The sequence below is a fragment of the Rasamsonia emersonii genome, assembly GCF_000968595.1.
Source record: "Rasamsonia emersonii CBS 393.64 chromosome Unknown ctg1118621759679, whole genome shotgun sequence".
Lineage (NCBI taxonomy): Eukaryota > Fungi > Ascomycota > Eurotiomycetes > Eurotiales > Trichocomaceae > Rasamsonia > Rasamsonia emersonii.
This window is the reverse complement of record NW_013563337.1, coordinates 88,440-115,031: the sequence shown is the minus strand read 5'-3', so window position 1 is coordinate 115,031 and position 26,592 is coordinate 88,440. Positions and strand designations below refer to the sequence as shown.

Genomic DNA, 26,592 nt, shown 5'->3' with positions numbered 1-26,592 from the left:
TCTCCGACCCAACGATTGAAAGATGCTTGCCCACCCGATCAGACGTGCTTGTTCGTTCTGTACAGCTCAATGATTCGTAAGCGGTGTTCGTCGTTTGGAGGTTGTAGCAGGTCGACTGTCGAGAGGCAGCGGTCACAGGGCAAGACCAGGCAGGGCGTGTGAACGTGATCGAGGTCGTACAGCGGTGTCTGGGCTCTATCAAGGGAGGAACCAACGCAGGACTGGCAGCGTTGAAGGGGGGAGGAGGCAGCAAGGACTCGGGCCCAACGCAGTCACTGGCTAGGTTAGAGACGGGAATGGACAAACACTGAGAGACAAAAGCATAGAGGATTGAGCAGAGGTCGGATCCGGGACAGGAGACCCGGTCTGCAGGGCGATATCAGGAACAATGAGCAAGGTTTGGGCGGGAGGCGCGAGAGCATACGCTCCGGCGGCAGTGAGGCAGGCGGAACACAAAGTGGGATGCGGCACCAGGAACCCGCAGGCTGCGTGTCCAGCAACAGTTAACAGCTTGCTTGGTGATTCGAAATTGCAGCCACAACTGAAGGGCTGAGTGACTGCCAGAGCATGAACTAATTAATGGATAATTTCACCAGATGGCAGAGGGAAGAGGATGAATAATCGCCTCAGCACTGCGTACCTGCTTGGGATGTCCCGTGCGTGCAAGGGACGCTGGGTGCCAGACGAACAAAGGCGCTTTTGCAGAATAAGTAAGGCTGCGCATGGGCGGGTCGGTTGACGCCATGCGGATGGAGAATGCCTGATTTATTCTCTTAGCCCAGTCAGCCTTAGAGGCTTAGACGCGGCCCTCACGAGACCGGCCCTCGATCACACGGCCTTGGTCAGTACAGCAATACTATGCTACATGACGTTGACTGAAGGGCTGACTAAAGGTCGCATTTGACAACATCATCCTGAAACATTCCTAATGATGGCGATACAGGGCCACCGTGAAGAGACATGGAGCAGTTGAATCGCACGCTACACGTGAACTGCGGTATGTTGACACCGGAGAACATCCAATCTTATTTCACACTTCGCACGAGTCTGCCACCTCTAAATGATGCAATATCTGTATGTATATGGAACAACAGATCTATACCGTCCAGTCTACAAGAAACAAAACTTGACAACTTCATTCACTGCACCAGTTTCCTATCCGCACCCTTCGCCCACTCCCGCAGGACATTCTTCTTGATCTTCCCCGTGCTCGTCTTGGGCAGCTCCGGCACGACCTCGACCTCGCGAGGGACCATGAACTTGCTGATTCCGCTGACGTTCCTGGCCCACTCGATGATGTCCTTGCCCTCGACACTGCGACCGGGTTTGATGGTGACGAACGCTTTCGGCCGTTCGCCCCATTGTTCGTCGGGGACGGCCACCACGCCGGCCTCGAGGATGTCGGGATGCGTGACCAGCATGGACTCCAGCGCTAAGGAGGAGATGTTCTCGCCGCCTAAGGAGGGAAATGTGCGTTAGTAAAGGACTGACAGGACTTGTACTCCGTTAGTGAGAAACGGGCTTACCGCTGATGATGATGTCCTTTGCGCGATCCAAGATCTGAATAGCCCCGTCGGGATGCCAGACGGCCAGGTCGCCCGAATGGAGCACACCGCCAGCAAAGAGCTTCCGCGTGGCCTCAGGATCCTTATAGTAGCCCTTGGCACAGATGTTGCCCTGAAAGACGATTTCGCCCAGCTCGAGACCGTTACGTTCCACATCGATGACAGTCCCCTCGGGGACATCAGTCTTGATGACGCGAACAGGAAGACTGGTGACGAACCCATGGCCCTGTCGCGCCATCTTCTGATACTTCTCCTTGGGCGGCAGCGTCTCCCAAGCGGGCATATGGTAGCCCTTGGTGATGGGGCCGTATGTCTCCGTCATGCCATACACGTGGACGGGATGCAGGTTCAGGTTCGTCATCTGCTCGAAGAGATGGGCTGTGGGCGGACTAGCTGCCACCGTCACTCGGACAGGGTTCGGGAGCCTCTCCGCCTCCTTTGCGGCGCACAGCAGAGTGTTGACCGTCGGGGCGGCATTGAAATGCGTGATGTGTTCATTCTTGAGCAGATGCCAGATGAACGGGTAGTCGATCTTGCGTAGACAGTAGTGCGTGCCTCGAACGGCCGTGACCGCCCAGGGGAATGTCCATCCTGAGAACCTCTATCAGTCACACTGCACCAGACAAGCAGTGGGAAAGATATCACCAACCCATAGCATGAAACATAGGCAACGTCCAGAGATATCGACAGCGGCCCGTATGAAAATTCAACCCAGACTCAATGACATTCCCCATCGCAGCGAGATAGCACCCGCGATGCGTGTACTCAACGCCCTTGGGCCGTGCCGTCGTCCCGCTCGTGTACGCGAGCGCAATAACGTCGTCTTCGTCAGGGGCATGGGCCTCGAGGCCTTCCCAGCCCTTCGCACCGGTCTCGGCGTCATATTCCAAGCCCTCGAGGACGGCCTTGTCAAAGGGACCGCTGAGCTCGCCCTCCGTGGCATTTGTGTCCGTGTCCACGATGAATGGCACGTCCGGGTGCTCCCGTCTGTACGAATCGAGGAGGTGCACAAACTCGTGGTCGACGATGATGGCGTCCGCGTCGGAGTGGGTGAAGATGTAGGCGACATCGTCGGGTTTGAGGCGGTAGTTGACCGCTGCGATTGTATCAGTACGAATCGAAAAAAAAATCAATGCGATTTGTTACATACCAATATTCACAGCCCCCGCAGCAGCAATACCAAAAATCGACTCGAGGAACGCCGGGGTGTTTGGGGCAAGGATCCCGACTCTCTTGAAGCCATGCTTCTTGAGATAGTACGCCAGGCCACGGGCGCGATCCGCCGTCTGGAGATAGGTCCTTCGAATCGTCTTTTTGTTTGCGGTGACGTGGTAGATTGCTTCTGCCTGTAACACTTTCATTCAGAATCGAGTCCACCTTTATAGATATATATAACGCACCTCGGGTTCAATCGCAGCAGCGCGCGGGAGGAAAAATGTTGGAGAAAGGGTGTGATAGTTTACAGGTCGAGAGGGAGAGTCCGACTCCTTCGCAGAAGCAGTCTCAGTCTGCGTCTGCGTCTGCGTCTGAGACGAAGAAGAAGGGAGGAAATGGCCCAGCAGGCCCGAAAGACGGGTCTTTGGAGAAGACATCTTTGTAGTAGCAGAAAGCAAGAACACACAGCTAACAATATTACATGAATAAATGAAATGAAATGATACTCTCTTCTAGATGATATAATAATTATAGTAAATAGGTACTAGGTGACGTGATATAAATGCAGCTACTGATCTACCACTACTAATTACCTAGGGGCTGCCTCGGACCGGGGAAAGATGGAGACAATAGAATGCGGGGGAGGCAAAGCTAACCCCGACCCGGGGCCGAAAGCCAGGGCAAAGTTCTAGGTAATCTTGGGGGCAGAGGCCGCACAGCAAGCCGGGTAGCCTCGGGTGGGGAGAGAAGCGGAAGTTCCAAGGTTAACCGTTAAGCAAGCTGCTGGTGCCGACTGATACAACCTTCTACATATACGTCATGTTTCTCTAAGCACCTAAACTACAATTACAATTCTAGATCTAGATGCTAATGAACACTAGGCAATTGATCTTGACTAGTTAGTTACTAGTAAGTTTAGGGACTTGGTAAACGGGCACTTTTCACGAGAACTCTCTCTCCATGCGGATGCCAAGAAACACAGTCAAGTCAGTCAGTCTATGTAGGTAACGAGCTGCATAAATTATACAGTCTCAAGGGTCCGGAATTTCCTTGGATTATTTATTGATTGATTGATTTAACGGGTCAGTCAGGAAAGCATGCCCTGTTGAAACCACCATTGCTTTGCTCTCTCTCTTTTTTTTTGTCCCAAGCGACTCCGTGCAGAAAAGAAAAAATAAACAACTTTCTTGGGCCCTCCCATGTCCGTTTCAGCATATCATTTGATTTTCTTTTTTTTTTAAATTTCATCAGGTAGGAACCGTGAAATGAGAGGAGGTTGACGGCGCGCCGTTCAGTTCCGCGATCCTATCCCTCCATTCTTTCTAAATACAACAACCAAACCAGCGTCAACACCAGGTATCTAGTATCCGTACTCAGCCAGCTGGCTCTTGATCTTCTCATCCACATTCGCCGTCTTCTGGGCCTGTGCCAGCAGTCGTCGAGCAGCCTTCTTGCGCTCGTAGTAGGCGGCACTCTTGACCTTTCTCCGCTCCTCCAGTCTGTTGAATTAGAGTCAGTAACCACCCAATGGTAACGATTTCCCGACAGAGCAACAGTCCGTACCTAGCAACAACGTCCTGGTATTTCCAGCCGACCTCGTGGCTCAGTCTGCCAACGGTGCAGTACTTGCGACCGGGCCGGAGACGGAGGATACGCAGGGCCTGGGGGACGACAACACGCTTCTTCTTGTCGTATGGCGGAGGAATACCCTCGAACACCTTCAACCGTTCCAACGCAGCAGCACCACGGGCAGTCTTGTGCGGGATCATGCCCCGGACGGCCTTGTAGAAGATACGGGACGGAGCACGGAAGTGGAAAGGACCTGTAATCAATCGCGTGAGCTTTTGTTCCCAAACAGAACGCTGCTTGTTGCAGCACGGATTATACTCGGTTCTCACCACCTCTTGTCGGGTTGTAACGAGTGGCCTTGCGGAGGTAGGCATGGTACTTCACTATATCGCAGAATTCCAGTCAGCGTCTGTATTCCCCCTCGACCACCATCATTTGCATTATTTTTTTTCCTGCTATCGCTTCCTTCCCATCCATTGCTTCGGAAACGGAAGATACGCAAACATCAGATCCGGGTTGACATACACTTCGCGCGGAAGAACTCGCCGGAGATGTTGAGAGCTTCACATCGCACGACGACGATCTTCTGCCCGTTCAGCAGCTGCTTTGCCACAATGCTGGCCAGGCGACCCAAGAGGTGTCCCTTGCCGTCGATGACGACCTGTAAAACATCAAGGCATGTCAGCCATCAGTCACCAGACCGAATAATATCAAGAAATGAATTGGAGTCGACGGTGTCGAAACGCGTCTCGGGGAACACGTACAACTGGCTCGAAGGTGGACATCCTGCTCTTGTCACCGGTTCTACAAGGAGAAAATATCCAGCAAGACAAAGAGCTGGTTGCTCTGGAGGTTGGTTGTCGACGGGTTGTTGGCGTTTGTGGTCAGGTTCGACGCACAGCACGAAGTCGGGATCGTTGGCAGCGAGGGCTAAGCGAGGCTAATTGTGCGAGGGTCGTCGAGGGTCCCAGCCCTAACCGGGCCGCCGTCATTGGCCAGCGGTCACATGCATGTGGGTCCATCCCGATAGGAAGGCCGCTACGGAGCAGATCACATGACTTGCTGTCCCTTATCATTTTCCGCCTGCAATAAAGTTACAACGTTTGAGTCACAGCCCAATTCATGCGGAATTACATTATTTAAGGCTGAAGGATCTTGCCATTGGATGAGGAGAATACCTCGTCTGCTCAGCTCACCATGAGGATCACGTAATTCAGAAACTGTGTTTCCGTTCCTGCTTCGCAAGGTGAAGGAACGACCACCGATGGTCACCTATCGAAAGACACGCTTTGTATGCGTCTCCGACACTCATGCCTACATACCCTCAGAGGCGGGATTCCGGCTGCCACCCGGAGATGTCTTGATCCACGCCGGGGATCTCACGAAACGGGGCAGTAAATCGGAGCTGCAGCGGACCATGCAGTGGATTCGGGATGCGGACTATGAGGTCAAGATCGTGGTTGCTGGTTAGTGAGAGCGTCTCATCTTGGAGGCCATACTAAACAATATCAAAGCTTATAATAATGTCTGTGTATGTTGACTGATGAATGACCGTAAACGGCCGCAGGCAATCACGATGTCACACTGGACGCACCGTTCTATGCGGAACATGGTCCTCGTTTCCATGACCAGAAACTGGAGAATGCAGAGGAATGCATGGAACTTGTCGAGAGATCGCCGTCGGTCATCTTCCTCCGTCATGCTTCAGCGCTGGTCAAATTGACCCGTCCAGATGGACCCCGGACCATGTTCAAGGTCTTTGGCTCGCCGTATTCGCGGTTCCAAGGAGTCTGGGCCTTTGGATATGACTCTGCGGAAGAGGCGCAGCGCCTCTGGGACCAGATTCCCCTGGACGTGGATATCGTCGTGACGCATACGCCTCCCTTGGGGTATTGTGATCATCGTCGAGAGGACGGTGATAAGGCAAGATCGCTTGGTTGCGACGGCCTCCGTCAGGCATTGAGCAGAGTGCGGCCGATGCTTGCGGTCTGCGGCCATGTGCACGAAGGCCGTGGCTATGAGAGAGTGCGATGGGATGATAGCGATGATGGGGCGTCGAGATCCGCGCAGGAGGCAGCACTGCCTCCGATGGGGAGCAAGAAGCAGAGTCTGGTCGACTTGACAGGCCGAAAACAGCGACGCCTGGAGAATATCAGTTATACTGGGGCGGCCAATGCATCATCATTGCCGCACGGTACAGTCGGTATTACTAATAATGGCGAAACCCCTGAAGGGGTGATACCAGCGAGGAAAGAGACCTGCATCGTCAACGCGGCGATCATGGCCACAAGCTTTCCACACAAGGAAGGCAAGCGATTCCACAAACCGATAGTCGTTGACCTGGACCTTCCCGCTTGGGACAGCGACCTCAACCCAACTTGACAAAAGACAAAAGACACGAAGGGATCATTCCCGAAGGACATCTATCCGTTGTATGCATGCACGCTGTATGTACAGCTGCCATTGCCATGACGTACATGAGATAGATCATACCCAGAGGGAGAATGTTCCCGAAAAATGACATTTTGTTTCTTGTTCAGCCCTACGTGGTTGGCTATTCTGGAATGCATAGATGCCTGCCCTGGGAGGGAGATGCATTTTTCTTCGACAGTATGATTCTTCTTCTTCTGATGATGATGATGGCAAACTACTTCATGCCACATTTGACGAGATAATAGATGCTATGCATGGAAAGTTCTATCTATTCATTCATTCTGTCGGTGGGAATTTATTTTATGAACAGATAAGTTGTCAGACTGGGCTGTGCTGTGTGGCTCGTACCTAGTACTACTCCTAGTAGACTGGCAGACGAATACAAGATGTCACCAGGAAGCGAGTGGTAGGACAGGTGTAAATAAGTAGATGCTAGCAGAGATGAGACGGCGATGCGTGCACACTGCTAGCCATCTCGAGGTAAAGACACTATAATAATAATAATTGGAATTTCCGGCCTGAAGATAACCCATTATTAATCTTATTACAAGATGTGATTGCGACCAGTGCATAACTCTCATCATCGTCATTATTAAATTATAATCTTTGATGAGGATAATAAATAGAATACGGAGTATAATGTCCAAGTGGTGTATACACGTCCGTATGACCTCGATGATCATGGAACAAGGATGATGACCTGGTAGTTGGTAGTTCTGTTTCACAGGCGCGTGGAAGAACAACCAACACAAGTGGGTGATAAGACAGGGACGGTAGCTAGCTCATCACTAACACTGTAACCATTGTCGCAGGAAAAATCAAAAAGGTATGTCCATGTGCCCGGTAGTGCAACATACACGTAAGTAAGTACCTCCGGCGTACTCCGTACCTAGCTACCTTGGTAGGTAGGCAGGCACGTTGTGGATCGAGGTACTGCCTCGTTTTTAACCATTTCTGGAATGAGGAGAGACGGACACGAGGCTTAATAACTAAATGCTCTTGTGATAAGGCAAGGCGACTGAGTTGACCAGTAAGAAAAAATCAAGCAATGGGATATTGTCCATTATTTGAACAGGACAGCCAGCTTACAGGCCAGCGGCCAAGTTCACGAATCACGCCAGAGAGGGGCGAATGACTGGACGGCAAGGCGAGACGAGGTTGGAGCGGTGCATGACTGGACTGCATGACCGGCCTCGCTGCGTGGCCAGTATGGTGATTATTGGACTGGATTTAGTGACGGTGATGCGGTGGGCTGCCTAACCATGGCGGGGCGGCCCCTCCAATCGATAAGAGAGCGACCTGCCTCATCAGCGTGCGCTGGACAGGCCTCCCATGAAGTACAGAGTAAGCTGGTGATTAGGTACTCGAGTCGTATGTCGTATATCGTATATTCACAAATCTCGTCACAGGTCATCATGAATGAAAGAGAATCGTCTCGACTCGCTCCGTTCTGTTCCCGTGATCGATCGGGTGGCTCTCGGCGTTGCTGCAGCCACACGGTGAAACAGCCTCAGGCCTAGCATTAAGTTTTATGATCTGGCAAGCACTTACGAGGCTAGCTCGCTCCAGATCAGATAGGAGAGCCATTTTCTGTCGCGGGGCGCGCAGTTACCGCCGCAGGAAGCGTTGTTTCTGATTTGTACTGGACAACACACGCATGCAGACATCTCCACGTCGGGTTAGACGCCCGCCACCCTTCTACCCCTCAGCAAGGATTCGAGAAAGTACTCCTCAAGGACAGGGAAACAGGAGAGCTATAAATCGGTAGCAAATAAATTGCTGGTTCTCTGCCTTCCAGGACGCAGCTCCGACCAGGACGCAGTTCGAGGACCAGAGGTGGGTGAAAAACGCCCGACGCGTCCTTTTTCGCGATGGAGCCGCCTCGTGGTTGCTTCCCAGCCGGTCTAGCAGCTCTCTGGAGAGCAACGAGGCCAGCTGGCTTGGACACGCGGTGGCCCCTGGAGCGGACACTGAGACTCAGGCCCTCTCGGCATACTAGCCATCCTCTCCGTCCGTATCAAGTGGACTGCTCTATTCAGTAGCTATCCAACGGTGATGCACCTGCCTATCACGGCGCGGCCGATGGACACGATCAAACGGAGCCATGCCGCAGTGGAAATGGCATCTCCAGCCTGCCAGCCACTGGTGCTCCGTATGTAGGTACAGCCGGGCACCGGAACAGCGGACCACGACCGGTGCGACGGATGTGCAGGATCCAGGAGAGGAGCCTCTGGGGCAAGGCGAGGAGAAGACGACGAGGGACAGGATGATTGGAGGCGGTCGAATCAGGCTCTGAATCCGAGGAGCGCGGTGATCGGGGACTGTCCTGGCGCGTCATTGCCTGCCCTGTGCGGGCGGAGCATGCCTCGTCACTCGTCCAGTCTCCATGGCTACCTGGCAGCTTGGCTGAGGATGGAAAAATAATGGAAGTGGGAGAAGAGATTAGCCTGCTCCCCCTGGGGATCGTGACCCGGGCGTGCCTCTCGCTAAGGAAACTAGGCGTCAATCAGGAGGGTGTCCTGACCGGCCAGCAAGTAGGCGTCGCTGGTGAAGCGCCTGTGGAGATTCTTCAAAGGCTGGAGGGTTGATCGCGTAGAAAATGGCGATATCGATCGAGTGATCAGAAGACGCCGTTGCGGCTGCTGCGCAGGTATTAATCGTACCAAACCGCCCTGCCAGCGGCGTTTCTCTGCCTTGGGAGCATGAACCTGTCTCCCTGCCGTACATAAATCGACCCCTTCCCTGGGAAGCGATTATTGCATCACAGCTCCATCGCGGCCAGCTCGGTGATCGGATTACCCCGCCAGCAATCGCCTTCATCGCGGAACCCCACGTCTTGTCCGGCGGGGCGAATCACTATTCCTGCCCGTTTTGACCGCTCCTTGACGCCGATTCACCAGAGTGGAGTGCAGTTGGGTTACTTGGGCAGCCTTCACCGCTGCTTTCTCTGTCAAGGAACGACCTTCTATTCTTACTCATCCGGTCCTGTCATCGCACGTTGTCACCTCCGGGTCGAAACGTCCCTGACCACATCGCCTCTTTCCAACTCCTACCCTCCACTGGCATACAGATCCTGCAACAACCATCAGCGTTACTAAGCATCAGCAATTTTTGCTCTCCTCCTCCTCGCGACCAGCGAACCACGTCTCAGCCCGCCTAAAGCCGACCAGGGTGGCGCAGCGTCTGTCCCCTCTCTCGCTTCCAGTGCCTTTGCACCGGTGCCTTTCGCGCACGCACCGCCCTCTGGCAGCGGTTCCTGTGGCTCTCGTACAGTTGCAGTGCCTGGATCGGTGGATCTTTCCGTCTAGCTTCCAGGCGGGTTTCTGCGCTCTTCGGCCCCAGCAGCCCTCGTCCAGCAATCAATCAGCAAGCCCTGCCAACTCGCCGTCCTCGGCCGTCATAAACATCGCCCGCACCGCTGCACGCCATCTCTCCTGCCTCCATTGAATCCCTGTCTGCGGTGCATGGGTTCCTTCCTTTCGTTTCGGTCGGCGACGCTGTGAAGGGACTTTCCGCAGAGTCCTCCATCATGTGTTGATTCCTTCCAGAAACCAACGCCAACCTCCGACCGAATCGTCCCACGTTTCTTTCCCCCGTTCTGCCATCATTCGATTGATCTCCTCCCTTCCGGTACTGTTCTCACGGATCGGATTCATGCTCGGCTGTCAGCCGCCTCGTCATAGTATATCAGAGTCTCCATTATGTCCAGCTCTCCCCCCACATTCGACCCGTACCTCGTTCTCGGGGTTGATAAAGATGCCGGTCTTCCAGAGATCAAGGCCGCCCACCGAAAACTCGTGCTCAAGTGCCATCCTGACAAGGTGAAAGATGAGTCGTTGCGGAGCCAGGCCAGGGACGAGTTCCAGCGCGTGCAGGAGGCCTACGAGCTCCTCTCTGATGAGAAACGCCGCGCCCAATATGACAATGAGGTCCGTCTGGCCCAACTGCGGAAAGAGAAGATGGAACGGTCGTCCACGAAAGCGACTAGAGGCCGAGAATATCGTGATGGACGCTTCTACGAAGAGCGCACCCCGGCTAGTGCCAGCTACTATGATGATGTCGATGAAATCCGGCTCTCGGAGGAACCGCGGGCGCACTCTCGGAAACATGACGACCATGGGAGGCGATCGCATTCGAAACCCACAGAGGAGAAGAAGAAGTCGAAACCGGTTCCTCTCAGCACCCCGCGGGCGTCCAAGGAGAGCAAGGAGAGCATTCGCGAACAAGTGAAGGCCAGCCATCATGACCGCGCCAAAGATCGGACCAAGGAGCGCCGCAGAGACTTGGACGACAAGTACGAGCGGACGAAGGGTCCCTACGTCGTCAGCGACGTCGAGGACGAGTCCTCGGCGTCATCAGATGCTTCCCACAAAATCTACATCAAGGTTAATAAACACTCGTCCAAGTCTCCCCGGTCCCGCGAGCCTGATCCACCACGCAGCAAGCCCGAACCAGAACCATCTCGAGAATCCGAGTATCGACGGTATGATGCGGATGCAGCCGTGGATGAGGGCGCGGACGACTATGTTGATGAGTTGCAATCCAAGTTCGACGACCTGGAAAGCTCGGTCAGGGATTATATTGAACGCTCCAAACACGATCCTCACGTCGAATACGATCATCGACGGCCCCAGTTCTCGCGTTCACCGCACACCTACGGCGGGTACGAATCGAGCGATTGGTACGAGCGGGAGGCCACACGGTATTCTTCGAGTCGCTCGCATCGGAGAACGGAGAGTGCCCGGGTTGCGACCTCGTCGCCGCCGCCCCGGAGATCGCACGAACGCCTGGACGATCCACACCGGACGTACGAGCGTACAGTGCCCAGCATGCCCACGGCGCCGACGGCTCCCAAAGTCTCTTCTTCCTCGAGGCCTCCTCCCCAGCCGACTCGATCGTCGACTGCACCCTACCCTCGATCTCGACGCGAGGGCTCCAGCTGGTCGGAGCCAAGTCCGCTCTACAACATGGTCAATAGCGTGGCTGATTCCCCTCCTCCACGGACCAAGTTGAGGAGCGCCGACCGCAATGACTCGGGCTATTCCAGTCCGGGGACGCCTGAGATGCCGCAAAGCAGCAGCGGTCCGAAGGTGAACCGGTACAAGATCGTGGATCCGCCCGAGACGATCACGATAGAGCCGCAGGAGACGCATCGATACCAGCGGAGCACGTCGCCGATACGGTCGGAGCGTCCATCGGTCACCACACGGACGCCGTCGTCGAAACCCTCGCGCAGCTCGACAACGACGACAGCACCGACCAAGACGTATACCTATTCACCCGAGACAGGAGTCCGGTATGAGATGGCTCGGCCAGCGGCCGCGACGGCGGCGGCAGCGACGACGACGACGACGACGACCAGAGCGCCTCCGGTGCGAGTGGTATATGAAGAGGTTCGGTATGCACCGGAGATCAAACTCGAGAACATCCAATATGCGTATCCTCGCTACGAGGACGTTCGTTACACACGGCAGCCAGCCTACTGAGTGGGAATACGACAGCACGGTATTGCGGGACCATAATTTCCTTTTCGGATTGCTCTTTCGTTTTCACTCGATGGGTCACACGCACTGCTTTTGTTTAGACGCATTTCGCAGGCATGGCACTGGCCTGCCACGCTGAATTGATACATTTTCAAAGATGGTTTATTGAAAAGAAACCACAGTAAATACAATTGATGCATCATCTGTCCTGGGTGAGGAGATTCGGTCATGTTCGGCGTTTGTTTCGGGTGTTCTTTTTTATCTCTCACCAGTGTCGGTATGACTGAGTATGAATGAGCATTGCTGGGCAGGCGGGATGACATATACGATCTGATATGTCTTTACTGTCTCTCACACGCTTACTAATATTATGCACTTTTGGTTTATTTCGACTGCGGGCAGTATGGTATGGTAAGGTGTGGTTGGGGTTGGTTGGATTGGAACTGAAATGAGTCGTACTCTGGCATGGGTTTGGTTGGTTTGGTTTGGCTTGAGTTTCTGCTGGCGTTGTAGTTCTCTTCATTTATTTTTGTGTGAGTTAGTGGTATTCTTTTTCTTGGGTGAAACTGACTTATTGACTACATGAAATGAATATTTACTATATTTCTGAACAGAGCAGAACAGCTGACAGGCATGCAATATGACAATGACATTATCTGAGACTTTACTTTCTTCGTTTTATAGGACAAGAACCATCAATCAGCAGTCAGTCAATCCTCTCCGAAGACTGACTGACTGCATTAAGCCAACGTAACGTAATGCAATGCAATACAATCAAGATAAGACAAGATGAGATAAGATAAGATACAGGGGTGATATATACTCCGTATATTTTGTCACCACAACACCGTTATAAACAAAGATTGGTAAATACCTTTTTTTCTGTTTTCTTTTTTAGAAAGCGAAACAGAAGTAAATATTTGATGTATGTACCGTACATACATACATACTCCATACGTACAGACATATGCATATGTGCATGAGTATTACGAGTATATGTTTGATCACTGCTGCTTGATTTGATATCAAGACAGTACAGTACAAACAAACCAGTCTGTAATTATGGTAGACAGTAAGGTAAGGTGAGCATTGAACTGAACTGAGGTGATTTATATGATGATGTCATCGACCGACCTCCATACATACAATTCCAATTTCAGTAATAAAAGTAAATAATTGGAAGTACTGTAGATGAACATATATTATTATATTAATATAATAATCCCATCCCACCCTTCCCATGCAAATTTGTATAGTACATAATATAGTATATAGGAGATCCCATCCCTCCCTTCCCAGGATCATGAGTGTTTAGTACATGCAATTTGTATAGTACATATAATAAGCCCATCCCACCCTTCCCTGACTGATATGAGTATTGATACATGCAATTTGTACATGATATGATATCTATACAGGACCAATATCCTCCATTTATCTCATCCGTACATGACATGATACATGATTCATGATACATTCTCGTAATATTGTCTGTCACAGACAGACATACAAAAACAAAAAGTACAGGATATTAAGATAGTCAGTCTGGTATAGTACATGAATATTATTAATATAGTCGAATATTCACATATGAAGGCGGAGTTCATGTGATTTTCGAACTCTGAAGAAATCTTTTTTTTTGTTTCTTCTTTTTTCCTCTTTATGATGGTGAGGGACGCCTTCATATGGAATCGAAAAGAAAAAGAAAAGAAAAGAAGTTTCCAGTCTCAGACTGGATGGATTGGATCCCATTGGGAGTCCCAAATTGATCTGTCATCTGGCATGGCACAGGCTCAGAGATGGTGTCTTCCCATACTTGCCTGTACCATGCCAGCCGTTTCTTTCTTCTTCCTCCACAAATATTCTTTCTTTCTCTGTGGCATGGTACAGGTTCCAAAATGTTGTCTTCCCAGACGTGCCTGTACCATGCCACACACTTTCCGTTTTGTTTGTATTCCTCCTCTGTCCGTTCACCATCCCCTCCCTCCTGTTTTTGGGTCGACCTGATGGTGATAATCCACCACCATCAGGTCACAGGAGGGAATATGGTGATGGTATTGGTGTTGGTGGTGACGACGGTGATGGTATGACGTCTTACCAGTCGACCGCCCGGCCCCTGACGATCCCTTCTTCGACATCCGGGGGGAATTTCGGTATCGCCCCCGTTGCGATGAAGTGGATGATGGTGATGAGGCCGGTGGCGCTGGCCCACTTGGAGACGGACGTGGTGTTGGCGGAGGTGTCGGATATGGATTCCGACGAGGAGGTGACCGACAGGCAGCTTGGGGTCTTTGGTTTGGCCCCGAAGCTGGTCGGTTTTGTTGGTGTTTGTGTTGCTGCTGCTGCTGATGCTGCTGCTGCCGGTAACGTGGCTTTGCAGCAGGAGCAGGAGCAAAAGATGGAGTACCAGTCATGATAGTGTCTTGGTCTCTATCAAGCCGGTGTCGGTACGGCCTTGTAGCCGGAGTAGAAGAAGGTGGTGGTGGGACACCGGTCATGATGGTATCTCCGTCTCTGTCAACCCGGTGTTGTCGGTACGGCCTTGTGGTGGCCGAAGGAGAGGGGAATGAGGATGGAACACCAATCATGACGGTATCTCTGTCCCGATCAAGACGGTGTTTGATGAATGGCGGTCTCTTCGCTTGATACGGCATCGACTGCGGCCGCTTCAAGGGCCCGTTGATGTATTGGGCACCAAGAGCATTTTGGGGTACCGCAGGAGCAGGTGCATAAGGAGGAGAACCGCAAGGAGAGTTGTAACGAGGGGCTCCCGTCATGACGGTATCGCTGTCCGCGTCAAGAGGGTGCTCTTCCTCGTCTTCAGTGAGATCAGACATTACGACGTCTGTCTCGGCGGAGTCGATATCCATTCTGTCTTGGATATCGGTGATGGTGAGGTGGTCGGAAGTGAAGGAGTTAGGGGTGAGGGTGTGGATTGGAGCTGGCATCGGCATGGAGATGATGGTAGTAGGATTGGCATTCCATGCACGACGGACGTCCATGATTGACGAAGAAAAGGACACCATGTCAATCGGATGGGCCTTTTGGATTTGATGAAATTGGCTTGCAGAAACGGGGCCCATGTCAAACGTATGGGTGTCTCTGGGTTGACAGTTGATTGCAGAAAAGGACGCCATATCAGAGCGGATGGGTTTTTCTGTCTTTGATTGTTTTGTGTGGTCTGAAGTTCTTAGATCTTGAGAGTGTGTGGTTTGTAGAAAGTTCAGAGTAGCAGGTTTGTAAAAAGTTCAAATGCGTTTGTAAAAAGACTTGCAGTTGCGATTTAAAAAGCACTTTTGTTTGAAGATTTGTTTGAAGCTTTTTGGGCTTGAGGAGAGAAAAGAAAGAAAGAAATCCTCCCTGCTGAGGACATGGCCTCCTTATAGACAATTCCTGACTCATAACTTGGTAGCGAGAGCATCTGCCTGGCTTGTACATGTTGCAACCTATAATGAACCAAGGGTCGAGGAGTCGATGAGTCGAGAGGACTTTTTTTTTGTTGATTTTTGTCGGTGTACATGTCGAAGCAGACACTTTTATATTGGATATAAAGTATCTCAGGACCGCAAGAATCCGGGGTAATCAGGGGCAAATGCCAGTTCCATGGAACTGGGGTGTTATGACACTGGATTGAGCAATGCTGCCTGTCCGTGCCTGTCGATGTCTGCGACGTCATGGCGGATGTAGACGTCATGAGTTCAAATATAGGACTTTTGACGATACTGCCTAAATATAGAAGCGCATAATCAGCAGGAAATTCACATGCAAGACTCTGGGGTAATCCGGGGTGAATACCAATTCCATGACTCTGGGATATACTGCCTGTCGATGCCTGCCATTTCACGGCATATTGTAATCGTCATCACTTCGAATAAGTGTAATTTTCAACATACTGACCTAAAAATAGACGCATATAGTCAGTATACAGAGTAGGGTGCAAGCTCAGGGGTAATCAGGGGTAAAAACCTATTCCATGGATCTAGGTATGTTGCCTGTCGATGACTGTGGTGTAGACGTCATGACCTCAAGTAAGTGAATTCTAAAATTACTGCCTAAAGATAGACAGCAATGTGTGCTAGGTCAGAATGAGTGGCAGCATCCCCGCTCGGCGGATGGAGGGCATGCAGAGTGAATGGTAGGTGTTGTCTATTCTAGCTGATGTTTCCCTGTCCGGCCTCGGCTGTAGAATTCGAGCTGGGCGTATTCGAAATAGATGTCTATTTCCTATTGCTATGAGAATTTGATGCTGCCACACTGAAAGAGATCTCTATCTCACCGTTTTGAAAGCCATAAACCGCAACTGATCGGTAACCTGGATGAATTTTGATGATTTTCTCAGAAGATGAATTCAAAATCTACGTCTCTGCCCCCAAACGAGAACATAGTCATCAAGTATTTACATGCCAGCAGCTGGGAAGAGTTCGAAATCGATGCAGGAATTTTCAAAGGGTATGGATGCCTCCAAATATATCGTTCCAGCCTGGGCAATGAACTTATAGAAAGAAAGAAAGAAAAACGAACTTGTAGAATTACTTTTTGCATCTAGCATTTATCGTCAATAATCGTGCCCGCTCACAGTTCTGCTTCGTCATGGCTCCGTCCAATCCACCTGCTCTGTAACAGGAGCTGCTCCGTCTTTGGAGTAAGTGATGCGGAGACGCAGACGAAGTTTAGGCGGCAGAGGCTGTAGAAAAATTCCAAGTCAGTAAACAGCTTCATCAATAGTAGACAAGGCATAATACTCACCCCATTGATGGCAGCAATCTTCATCCCCTGAGTTCCCTCCTCTCCTCCATCAAGATCCGCCTTGGTGATCGCGCTGAGTTGTAGCCGCTGGCTCTTGGGAACGGCCGCCTGCAGTCCAACACTGGTGAACCGGTTGAAATTGGAGGCGTTGCGGAACCGAGCCAGGACCTGCGCACCGGTGCCGTTGGGATTGCGCTGCGCCTGCAGCGTGAGAACGAGGTCGTCTTTGCTGAATGCCGTGTGCGCCGTTGGGCCAGCAGATGGCGAAGCGGCTGGAGCAGGAGACGCGGCGCCGCCCAAACCGCCTAAGAGGTCTTGAGACGCGGAGGTGGAGGCAGGGGACTGAACCTGAGGACGTGCGGAAGGTGCCGCCCCATTTGAACCGAGTAGATCCATCATCGCACTGGTATTGGACGAAGGTGCTGGCTGCGAAGGAGCCTGCGAAGGAGCCGGCGACGAGACCGATGAGTCTCCGCCGCCGAGAATATCGGCCAACAAATCTGCCGTATTTTGGGAAGTACCGTTGACAGCAGGCGTGGTCGTGGGAGCGGCGTCGCCCATGAGGTCTAGCAGCATGTCCTCCGTTTGTTTCGGCGGCTTCTTTGACTTGTCCTTCAGCATCCGGCTCTGCCGCTTGTTGGTCGGCTCCCCAAGCACTCTCTGCTCTTCCCGGATTTCCGGCGGCGGCATTCGCTCAAGAACGCCCCGTCGGATCTGATCATACCCGAAAAGATTGGTATACTCGACCGCCCTCTGTTGCACCTCGACGTTGAGATCGGCCGTGCGGCTGGCCAAGAAACGGCGGATTCGCTCCACTTGCGCCGGATCCGACATCCGGACTGAGAGCTTCATCGCCGCGGTTGTGATATATTCCGTGACGGTCTGCGTGGCATAGGTGCTATTGAGGATGTTCATGAACAGGTCGATGATGTCGCTCTCCCGGACCTCCTTGACCAGCTCCTCTTCCTCATATTGGCCGCCACGGAGAAGGGCGTCTCCATATTCCCCGATGACCCAGGCGGCCGCAAGCGTGAGACCCTCCTGGGTGATATCCTCCTTGAGACTGGCATAGAGCTTCTGCACAGCATACGTCTGCAGCTCCGGCGTCGTGGCGATGAGGCGCACGAAAGACGACAGGATCTGCTCCTTGACATAGCTCCCAGCCAGTTTCAGGACTCGCAGCATTGTATCGACATGCCACCGCTTGTTGGGCGCGAACCGATCCGCTGCAATGCCGATCTGGGTCGTCATAACCGGCTTGAACTCATTGTCAGCCACCTCCAGGAACGCGAGCAGTTCCCGCACCAAAACTCGGACGTTGCTCTCGTTAATCAGAGTAAAGCTCAGATCGAGAGCCCGTCGGCGGATGCTGATGTCCGGGTCGCGCAAGCATTCTAGGATGGTGTTGCGGTGGCGCTGAACGGCGTTGGGTTCGACGGCGACGACCTTGAGCAGCGTGTTCAGGGCCACGTATCGGATGTTGTTGTCCTTATTAGCGAGGAATTTGCCCAGGATATTGACACCCAGGACGCGGAGGCCAGAATCCGCCTCGATGTCGAGGATGGTGAGGACGGCTTCATACAGGATGGCATTGCCAACGTTCTTCGACGACTCTGTGTTGGTTGCAACCTGGGCCAGAATGTCGTTCATGAGCTCACTCGTGGCTGAGTCTCCCCTTCCTAGCACTCGAAGGAAGCGCAGAATCTTGACCTGGAGGAATGGATCGGTGATGCCGGAGACATCATGCTCGGGCGCATATCCAGAGGTCGTCAAGCTCTTCAGGGTGCGGACAAGCCCGCCCGCCAGCGGCCGGAATGTCTCGATCACACCTTCAGCGCCGTCCTCCGACTCCTCCGCGTGCTCGCAAAGGTCGATGGCCAAAGTCAGCCCACAAAGCAAAACGCCATGATTCCGATCCGAGAGGAGCATCTTAGCTTTCTCCAGGAAGTGTTCCTGCAAATCGGGGACCTTGCGGCAGATGCGCATGGCACACAAGGCGGCCTTCCGTCGGATATAAGGATTAGCCGTACCAAGGAGGCTTTCGACTTCGGTGAAGAGGTCTCTGGACATTTCGACGGAGGCGATGTTACCCAAGGTGCAGAGGGCGAGGCCGACGATGTACTGGTTGGAATGATTTAAGTCACTGGACTTGTCAGCAAGGCCCCGGCTACACGTCTCCAAGCTGGCGGCCACTCACTTTTTCAACGAATTGGTGACCAGGGTCAGCACCTCTTGGTTCTCATCCAAGAGCAGCATGGTCCCCAGATACCCCAACCGTTTGTCCGCAAAACGCGGAGATGCCAGCAACTTCAGACATTCGATCTGGCCGAAATGTGTCCGCTCCCCCAACGTGAAGAGATACAGCAACTTGGCGACATTGTTTCTCCTGTCCACCAACGACCAGTGTGAGCAAGACCAATTCCCGACCGCCGGGCGCCTACTAACCGGACACTGGAATCATGGCTCTCCTCCCGAAAAGACGCCCGGATGGCAGCACTTTCCTTCTGGATAACCGCCCGTTCGTCAGCAATCGTCTTGGCGGATCGGACGTTGCGGATGAACTGCTTGACTGCAGCGAAGGTCAGAGTCCAGATAAATGGCAGTGGAATGGGTGATTGTGTGGGGAAATCTTACGGGAGGTCATCGCGGTCGCTGGGACCCCCGACGGGGTGAGGACAGCACAGGAACAGTTACTGGGGGTCTAGGCTGAGAAAGAACGGCGAGACCAGGAGAAGAGGGCTGGAGTCCTCTGTGCAGACGGGTGTCCCGATGGCAGATGCGGGTTGGGTTGGTATCTGATGCGCGAGCTGGCCGCTCTCCTGACGCCAAGGCAAGGGTTGGCAGTCGTACAGATTATCTGGCACGAGGCCCGCGTGTGTGGCTTGCCCGTGGCTTGCCTGAGGCCGCCCGCGTGTGGCTGGTGCTGCAGAGTGTGGCTGGTGCGCGGCAAACTGGCCATCCCGTTTGGGAAAAGCGCGTCACATGACAGTCACATGAAAGTGGGCATCTGGCCGCCGAAAACGGTTAGCCGATCCGACCCCTCGTCTGACCAGCATCTGACATCTCTTGCTGGGAATTATTATTAGGAATGGGTGCGTGATTATTGCATTCTGTATCGTATGCACATCGTCTTTGTTATGGAGATATTTTAAGCAATTGTTGTTCAGCCGCACGGGGCCGTCAGGACAGCCAGCCGCAGCCTTACCCACCGGGTCGAGACGGGAAGGCCCAGGCTGACGTAGTGGTTCGTTAGTTGGAGATCCTTTTCTAGGGCAAATCAGTCATCGACTCCCTATGCATCCGCCTCCTTTTCTTTCTTGTTCTCGTCTCAGGAGATATGCAACTGCGGACTTCTCATCCTCTCTGATGGTCAATTAATCGATCCAGCAGCGAGCATGTCGACGACTTCCATGTCCAATGGGGCGACCTCCTCCCAGGTCCTGCGGGCTCGGCAGCTGAAACCCAAGGCGGAGGACCATAACCTCCCTCCGTCTCCTGAAAAAGTTGCAACAGAGGCGTCAAGGTTAGGTCGAGTTGCTGGAGTTCTATGGTTTTTCATAACCTCTATTTCCTATATGGCTTCCTGCTAACCCACTTGACAGTGGCACGTCGACACCCGTCCCCGACGATGCTCCCCCGTCCGTCCGGTCGATTTCCTCGGCGCGCAAGCAGGTTCGAGCGCGCCATCGTCTCTTCCATACGATCAACTATGTCCCCCGAGTCTCCCACTTCGATCCTCGGAGCGACTATCACAACTTTCGGGGGTTCTTCACCCTGTTCTGGATTGGCCTCTTCATCATGGTCGTCACCACGGTGCTCCGCAACATCAAGGATACCGGTTATCCGTTACGGGTGAAGGTCTGGAGCTTGCTGACGGCCAATGTCTGGCAACTGGCTTTGAGTGATCTGGCTATGGTCGTTAGTACGGTCGTGGTGTTACCTTTACAGCGCCTGATGCGGACCAGCAAAGGATGGCTCCGCTGGTCCCGGGGAGGCATGGTGATCCAGAGCCTTCTCCAGTTGGCGTGGCTGACCCTGTGGATTAAGTGAGTTGACCGGACGAGGCATTGAGAGGACAGGTCTTGCTGATGATTAATTGGCTAGATGGCCCTTCATGTTGCACTGGACCTGGACGGCCCAGGTGTTCTTCACGCTACATACGTTGACCATGCTCATGAAGATGCATTCGTATGCATTCTACAACGGACATTTGAGCGAAACAGAACGGCGCCTCTCCGAACTGGACCAGCCTGACTCGGCCTCGGCGTCGATGGCGGCGGCGGTGCGGTACCCCAGCTCGACGGTTCGGGAGAGCAACATGGAGGAAGTCTTCGAGCTAAAACACCAGGAGCCGCTCTCCAGACTCCGAGAAGATCTGGCCACAGAGCTCACATCTCCACTGGGGCATGTGACATATCCCCAGAATCTCACCCTGGCCAACTTTGTGGATTACTTGTTCTGCCCCACCCTGTGCTATGAGCTCGAGTACCCCAGAACGAAAGAAATTCGCTGGTCGGAGGTCTTTTTGAAGACGTTGGCAGTGTTTGGGTGCATCTTCCTGTTGACGCTCACGAGCGAGGAGTTCATTTTACCGGTTCTGAACGAGGCCAGTGGAAGGCTGGCAACAGTCGGAAGCGTCTCGGAGAAGGCATTGATTCTGGCCGAGACGACCAGTATGCTTTTGTTCCCGTTCATGATCACCTTCTTATTGGTCTTCCTGGTGATCTTCGAGTACGTGCTGGGTGCGTTCGCGGAGATCACCCGCTTTGCAGACCGCCACTTTTACTCGGACTGGTGGAACTCCTGTGACTGGTAGGTTGTGAGCATGGAATGGATGTTGAACCAGATGGCTGATCGATTGTCTATAGGCTCGAGTTCTCTCGCGAGTGGAATATCCCCGTTCATCACTTCCTTCGACGGCACGTCTACTTCTCTTCCAAGACATATTTCTCACCTCCTGTGGCCATGTTCATCACTTTCCTCGTGAGCGCGCTGGCTCACGAGTTGGTGATGAGCTGCATCACGAAGAAGCTGCGAGGATACGGGTTCCTTTTGATGATGTTACAGCTGCCCATCATTGCGGTGCAGAGGTCCCCTTTTGTCCGTCGGCTGAGGACCTGGAATGTGAGTCTCACTTGCGCAGTGTGAATCATCGAAGCAGTTGGCTAATCATCTCTTTCTCCAGAACATTTTCTTCTGGTTCTCTATGATATTGGGCCTTTCTATGGTAAGCCAGCCAGCCAACGTTTGTTCCAGAACTCCAACTGACATCTTACTCCCAAACAGATGTGCGCACTGTACGTGCTAGTCTAGAGTCGAACGCTGCTGTAAGGTCTGCTTTTTCTTCTTCGGCTGGGCCCTTTTGATTACACAGATTCTGGAGATCAACACTATTATATTATATACCCCGCTCTTCACCATCCCTTTCAAACCCGTGTGTTATTATCCAGCTTTATTTTTCTCTAGGGAGGGGTCTGGGGTCCCCTTGGCGTCCGGTTGAGAAGCGTTGATATTTGCTGTCGCTCTCGTTGCCTTATACCCTGTTTTTTTTACTTTGCTGTTGTCGGATTGGATAGAAGTCTCCTTTAGTTTAGCTAAACGGGTGTTGTTCTTTCTCTCTCTCTCTTTTTTTTTTCTCACTCTTTTTGATCAATTACTGGTGTACCTTATAGAAATGAAGGTCATTCTTCTAGCACCGGTTATACAGAAATTAAAGAGCAGGAGGGGTAAAAAAAAGGATTAGAGGAAGAATAAAGAGATCACGATTAGTATTTCATCGACATACCGTACATACATACCCACAACTTCTAAGAGAGCTCGAATGTCTGGACCTTGCTTATGGAGCCAAACGAAGAACAGGAAAAGGTGGGGGGAAAAAACACATAAACATAGTGAATGCTCATGAATTTTGCTGTTTTTGTTGCCGAGGTCATCTTTCTCTCTCTTTCAGGAGCCTACTCGCTTCTTCTTCTTCTTCTTCTCCCTTGCCAGTGGCATGTAGGAGTAAGGGCCTCAGCTATCCATGGTGTGGAGTGAATGTTGTGTATTTGGATTCCCCAGGGAACTCATTCTTATCGTGCCGATTTCTCTCATATATCTTGATAAGAATCGTAACTTGGATTTTTTTTTCCCGTACAAGCCACAAAACAGCCTTTCTGCATCACCATCAAACAGGTCAGGCGAGAGGCTGAGTGAAGCCGACTTTGACTCGACGGCAATAATGAGTGGGAATTGTTTTGTTTGTGCAAGCTCTGTTGCATCTACTCCGTAGTGCGATAGTAAGTTTACATTCCCGAAGTGGCGGCGAACGTAGGTAGCTATGCGTGTATCATTATCGAATCAGAAGTGGTGCAATGCTCCTTTTCCCCCATCGAGAATGGTACTATGTGAGCCAGTTCTATATCTATATCGACTTCCATGTAATCGCTTCGATTGAGCCCCAGTTTCTGCCGGCCATTTATTTGAGAATCAAAAACCTTCCAGTAATAATAGATAAACGCATTTATTCCCGTCACAAGCCCAGACAGGCTTGTTTCGACCATCCCTGAGAATCCGCAGCCTATTTTATTCATTCGAGAACGCGACGTTTTTCAATGTCGTCTTCATCTTCAATTCGAGGCCGAAAGCGAGGAGATGAAGATGAAGTAAGAAGAGATGGGAGTCCTTCCGTGAGCTTTTTTTTTCTTTTTTTTTTCCTTTTTCATTGGAAAAAAGGAAGAGACCTTCAATGAACAAGAGAAAGCGAAAGCGAAAGCTGGTGGTAGGTATAAGTGTTCGTCTCCATCACATTTTGCAAAATATATCAGCGGCCAAGTTTCTTCTTCTTCCCATCTTGGGGAAGATGTTCAAGGAACGTGAGCAGAACTGGAACGGTGCTATTGTCTGCCTTTTTTTTTGAAGGCTTGTATTTGTTGAACCGGTGATCAGCATTATACTTGAGATCCGAAGAGGAGAGACAGGCGACGGCAAGGCTCACTGCTCAGGCACTTCCAAATATTCTGAGGAGTCTGGCGCTGGAGAGAGAGCTCGAAGTATCCTTTTGCGTATGGTCTGAGAACAGAAATGGTTCTGGGAGAAGAAACGAAGCGAGATCAAGGATGAGTAGGTTGAAAGAGAGCTGGGGAGACAAGGATTGGGGATTTATATGTAAGGTCATGTGCCATTTAGCTGGTGAATGGTCACACTCGGTAACATCCATGGCTAATCAAAAGCGAAGAGCTCTAATTGCTATTGAAATTTACCCTAAGACATCCATGGATTTCAAGTATCTCAACAGTAGACTCCCGAAAGTATCTCAAAAGTAGACACCCAACTCCCATCCGTAACTGGAACATCCAAATCCCAGGCGTTACAAGAAAAGAGTACTCTCACCGACGCGCCCTATATCCGTAATGACGCGAATCAGTCCCAAAGAAAAATTCTCAGATTCAAAGTGTTTCACTGATCCGATAGTTTCCCAAAATCTCCAGGATCTGGGGGATCCTCCATCTTTCGTCATTTCTTTAAGATTCATGAATACGCGCTGGACACGCGCTCACAGTACAGGTTACCAAGGTCAAGGAAACTGATAGCAATGCAATAATGGACACGCTGTGACAATGGCCCCTGGAAAACGCTTCCTGCGTTTTCTCCTTGTGGATCTATAGTTCATGCTTCACAGTGCGGAACGGCGTAAAGCAAACACAACATTTCTGTAAAACCCATTTGGATGCAAGATTTGTCTACAAATGCTCGATCGGTTCTTCCGGTAGTAACTCCTCCCTCTCTTTTGGCAGGCATGCCTTGAGCGGAGGCCGAACGATGTCGTTGAATAAAAACGTGCCGTAAACAAGCAACGCAAACCCTACGACCTGGAGCCACTTGAAAGTTTCCCACCCAAGGCCAAGAGACACCAGCCAAATGAACAGGGTGCGGCAGGTGTCAATGGTGCTGCGAGAGGTTGCGGAAACAGATCGAGTGACAGACAGACCAAAGAAGTTAAAGCCACTATCCGCAAAACCAGTTAGCTAATCAAGCTGAAGTACTTGTAAAACAAAAACTATTCTCGATATGGAAAGGAGCAAGAAAATAAAGGAGGGCATAACGGGAAAAGTCAACATACCCAATGCTAATCATAATCAGGATGCTGGACACAGCAATAGCTCGGTTAGTGGTAATCTGCCTCCAACCTTCCTTGGCATCAAAGTAACCATATTTGCCAGCTTCAGTCCGTCCTATGGTCAAGTGAAGAATGATCATCGCGATAATTGTCACTGAGAAGCCAAATACCCCCTCCCATCCCACAACACTCAGAGGGGCCATTGCATAATGCTCGAGAATCCACTCCTCCAGGACAAACTGAAACGCCGTAAAGATCTGGGCAGCTGCAATGAGTAAGACACCAATGATGGCCCGGACTGCCTCTGGTGTCCGTGCAGTCGTATGAACGTCACGGACAAGCTGAGAGACGGCCTTGATGCCATCTTCAGGGTTATGTACAAGCTCGCCGCCTTTATCCCCAAAAAACGCACCAGCGAGACCGACCAAACCGACACCTATGACAACCACCACCAGAGCAAGCCACTGGTACAAATGTAGTTTCCGACGGAGGAAGAGGACGCTGAAGAGCCCCACGAAGAGGACGAGTGCTCCACGAGTCATCTGATAGATGCTGGCTGCCACGAAAAGCAATCCCACATTCATGAGAGTCGTACCGGTGATATCGCAGCATGCTGGAGCAGCCAGCAGAAGAATCTTCCATCCTTGAAGCTTTGTTCGTCCCTCGTCAGTCGCGACCAGTGGTTTCGCAGCAGGGTCCTCAGGTTCAGTGAGGGTTCGATCTTCCTCCTCATCATTGTCGACATCGTCATTTCTGACAGGCCGGTAGCCACCAGCAAGGAGAGGAGCGGTTGAAGAAGAACGGGAAGAGATATAACGGGTGTATAGGTAGGAGCCAAGCACAACAAGCCAGCACCCCATCTCACCGACAAACATCTGGGCACTATGATAGAGTACGTCATCAGTTTACACTCTTTGTACTCACCACAGCTCACTGAAGGAAATGAATAGTTCTGGAGAGAAGTTGACTGCACATACGTCTGTATTACTGGCTGCTCAAAGAGCTTCCGCTGCGTCGGATCAGGGGAATCACAATTTCGGACACATTGCATATCCTTCCGGCAATTAGACGGGACATCACCGAGAAATTTCGAGAAATTATGGGACTGCAAACCTGGTATTTGTTGAGGATGGTATTGCAGACACCTGTCACCAACATCATGGTGACAAGGAAGGGGATCACTGCTCGAGAAGTCATCTTGGACCATGTACGAGCTGCCGAAAACCAGATTAGGTCAGCCGAGAGAATCTGATTCGAGACCAACTTTTGAACAGTGGTATATAAGATGATGGATTGAACCTCTTGCAAGGTTCGGATGATGATGCGAGGTTGACGTTGCGGACCTGAGCCTCTCCTAGGAAGGCAGTCACACGGGGCTTATCGGGATCACCTGACTAATCCTTATCAAAGCTCCACTCCGCCCGGCGGGAAAACGGCCCGAAGCCGACTCCAGCCAATGAAATCATGCCTAGATAATTGCTTATTTACCTGAATCTTACTTTGTCGAGGGGAGCTACTAAGTACCTTACTTGGTCTGTTCAGA

At 51.7% G+C, this 26,592-nt stretch overlaps 8 protein-coding genes across 8 annotated transcripts; 3 read left to right on the top strand and 5 right to left on the bottom strand.

The window, feature by feature from the left end:
* Positions 1 to 1,139: 1,139 nt before the first annotated feature.
* T310_0509 (AMP-binding domain protein) lies at positions 1,140 to 3,157 on the bottom strand (the record flags this gene model as incomplete). Its single annotated transcript, XM_013476643.1, has 5 exons — positions 1,140 to 1,456; positions 1,527 to 2,156; positions 2,215 to 2,661; positions 2,716 to 2,911; positions 2,966 to 3,157. 5 exons carry the CDS (start codon positions 3,155 to 3,157, stop codon positions 1,140 to 1,142), a joined length of 1,782 nt encoding a protein of 593 aa, XP_013332097.1.
* Positions 3,158 to 4,080: 923 nt separating this feature from the next.
* On the bottom strand, positions 4,081 to 5,074 carry T310_0508 (60S ribosomal protein L16; the record flags this gene model as incomplete). The annotated part of the gene is made up of 4 exons (XM_013476642.1): positions 4,081 to 4,219; positions 4,284 to 4,542; positions 4,815 to 4,950; positions 5,054 to 5,074. The coding sequence occupies 4 exons, from the start codon at positions 5,072 to 5,074 to the stop codon at positions 4,081 to 4,083; spliced, it is 555 nt and encodes a 184-aa protein (XP_013332096.1).
* A 479-nt stretch (positions 5,075 to 5,553) lies between these two features.
* Positions 5,554 to 6,671, top strand: T310_0507 (Phosphoesterase; the record flags this gene model as incomplete). The annotated part of the gene is made up of 2 exons (XM_013476641.1): positions 5,554 to 5,755; positions 5,857 to 6,671. 2 exons carry the CDS (start codon positions 5,554 to 5,556, stop codon positions 6,669 to 6,671), a joined length of 1,017 nt encoding a protein of 338 aa, XP_013332095.1.
* Positions 6,672 to 10,423: 3,752 nt separating this feature from the next.
* T310_0506 (DnaJ domain protein) lies at positions 10,424 to 12,208 on the top strand (the record flags this gene model as incomplete). The annotated part of the gene is made up of 1 exon (XM_013476640.1): positions 10,424 to 12,208. The coding sequence occupies one exon, from the start codon at positions 10,424 to 10,426 to the stop codon at positions 12,206 to 12,208; it is 1,785 nt and encodes a 594-aa protein (XP_013332094.1).
* Positions 12,209 to 12,979: 771 nt separating this feature from the next.
* Positions 12,980 to 15,207, bottom strand: T310_0505 (uncharacterized protein; the record flags this gene model as incomplete). Its single annotated transcript, XM_013476639.1, has 7 exons — positions 12,980 to 13,087; positions 13,152 to 13,259; positions 13,352 to 13,390; positions 13,542 to 13,615; positions 13,716 to 13,826; positions 14,032 to 14,208; positions 14,304 to 15,207. The coding sequence occupies 7 exons, from the start codon at positions 15,205 to 15,207 to the stop codon at positions 12,980 to 12,982; spliced, it is 1,521 nt and encodes a 506-aa protein (XP_013332093.1).
* Positions 15,208 to 16,793: 1,586 nt separating this feature from the next.
* T310_0504 (AP-1 adaptor complex subunit gamma) lies at positions 16,794 to 19,207 on the bottom strand (the record flags this gene model as incomplete). The annotated part of the gene is made up of 3 exons (XM_013476638.1): positions 16,794 to 16,889; positions 16,952 to 19,118; positions 19,149 to 19,207. The coding sequence occupies 3 exons, from the start codon at positions 19,205 to 19,207 to the stop codon at positions 16,794 to 16,796; spliced, it is 2,322 nt and encodes a 773-aa protein (XP_013332092.1).
* Positions 19,208 to 20,346: 1,139 nt separating this feature from the next.
* On the top strand, positions 20,347 to 22,681 carry T310_0503 (Sterol O-acyltransferase; the record flags this gene model as incomplete). Its single annotated transcript, XM_013476637.1, has 7 exons — positions 20,347 to 20,474; positions 20,554 to 20,997; positions 21,056 to 21,763; positions 21,820 to 22,075; positions 22,137 to 22,178; positions 22,238 to 22,248; positions 22,624 to 22,681. 7 exons carry the CDS (start codon positions 20,347 to 20,349, stop codon positions 22,679 to 22,681), a joined length of 1,647 nt encoding a protein of 548 aa, XP_013332091.1.
* Positions 22,682 to 24,672: 1,991 nt separating this feature from the next.
* On the bottom strand, positions 24,673 to 26,210 carry T310_0502 (uncharacterized protein; the record flags this gene model as incomplete). Its single annotated transcript, XM_013476636.1, has 4 exons — positions 24,673 to 24,937; positions 25,053 to 25,485; positions 25,645 to 25,924; positions 26,163 to 26,210. 4 exons carry the CDS (start codon positions 26,208 to 26,210, stop codon positions 24,673 to 24,675), a joined length of 1,026 nt encoding a protein of 341 aa, XP_013332090.1.
* Positions 26,211 to 26,592: the final 382 nt, after the last annotated feature.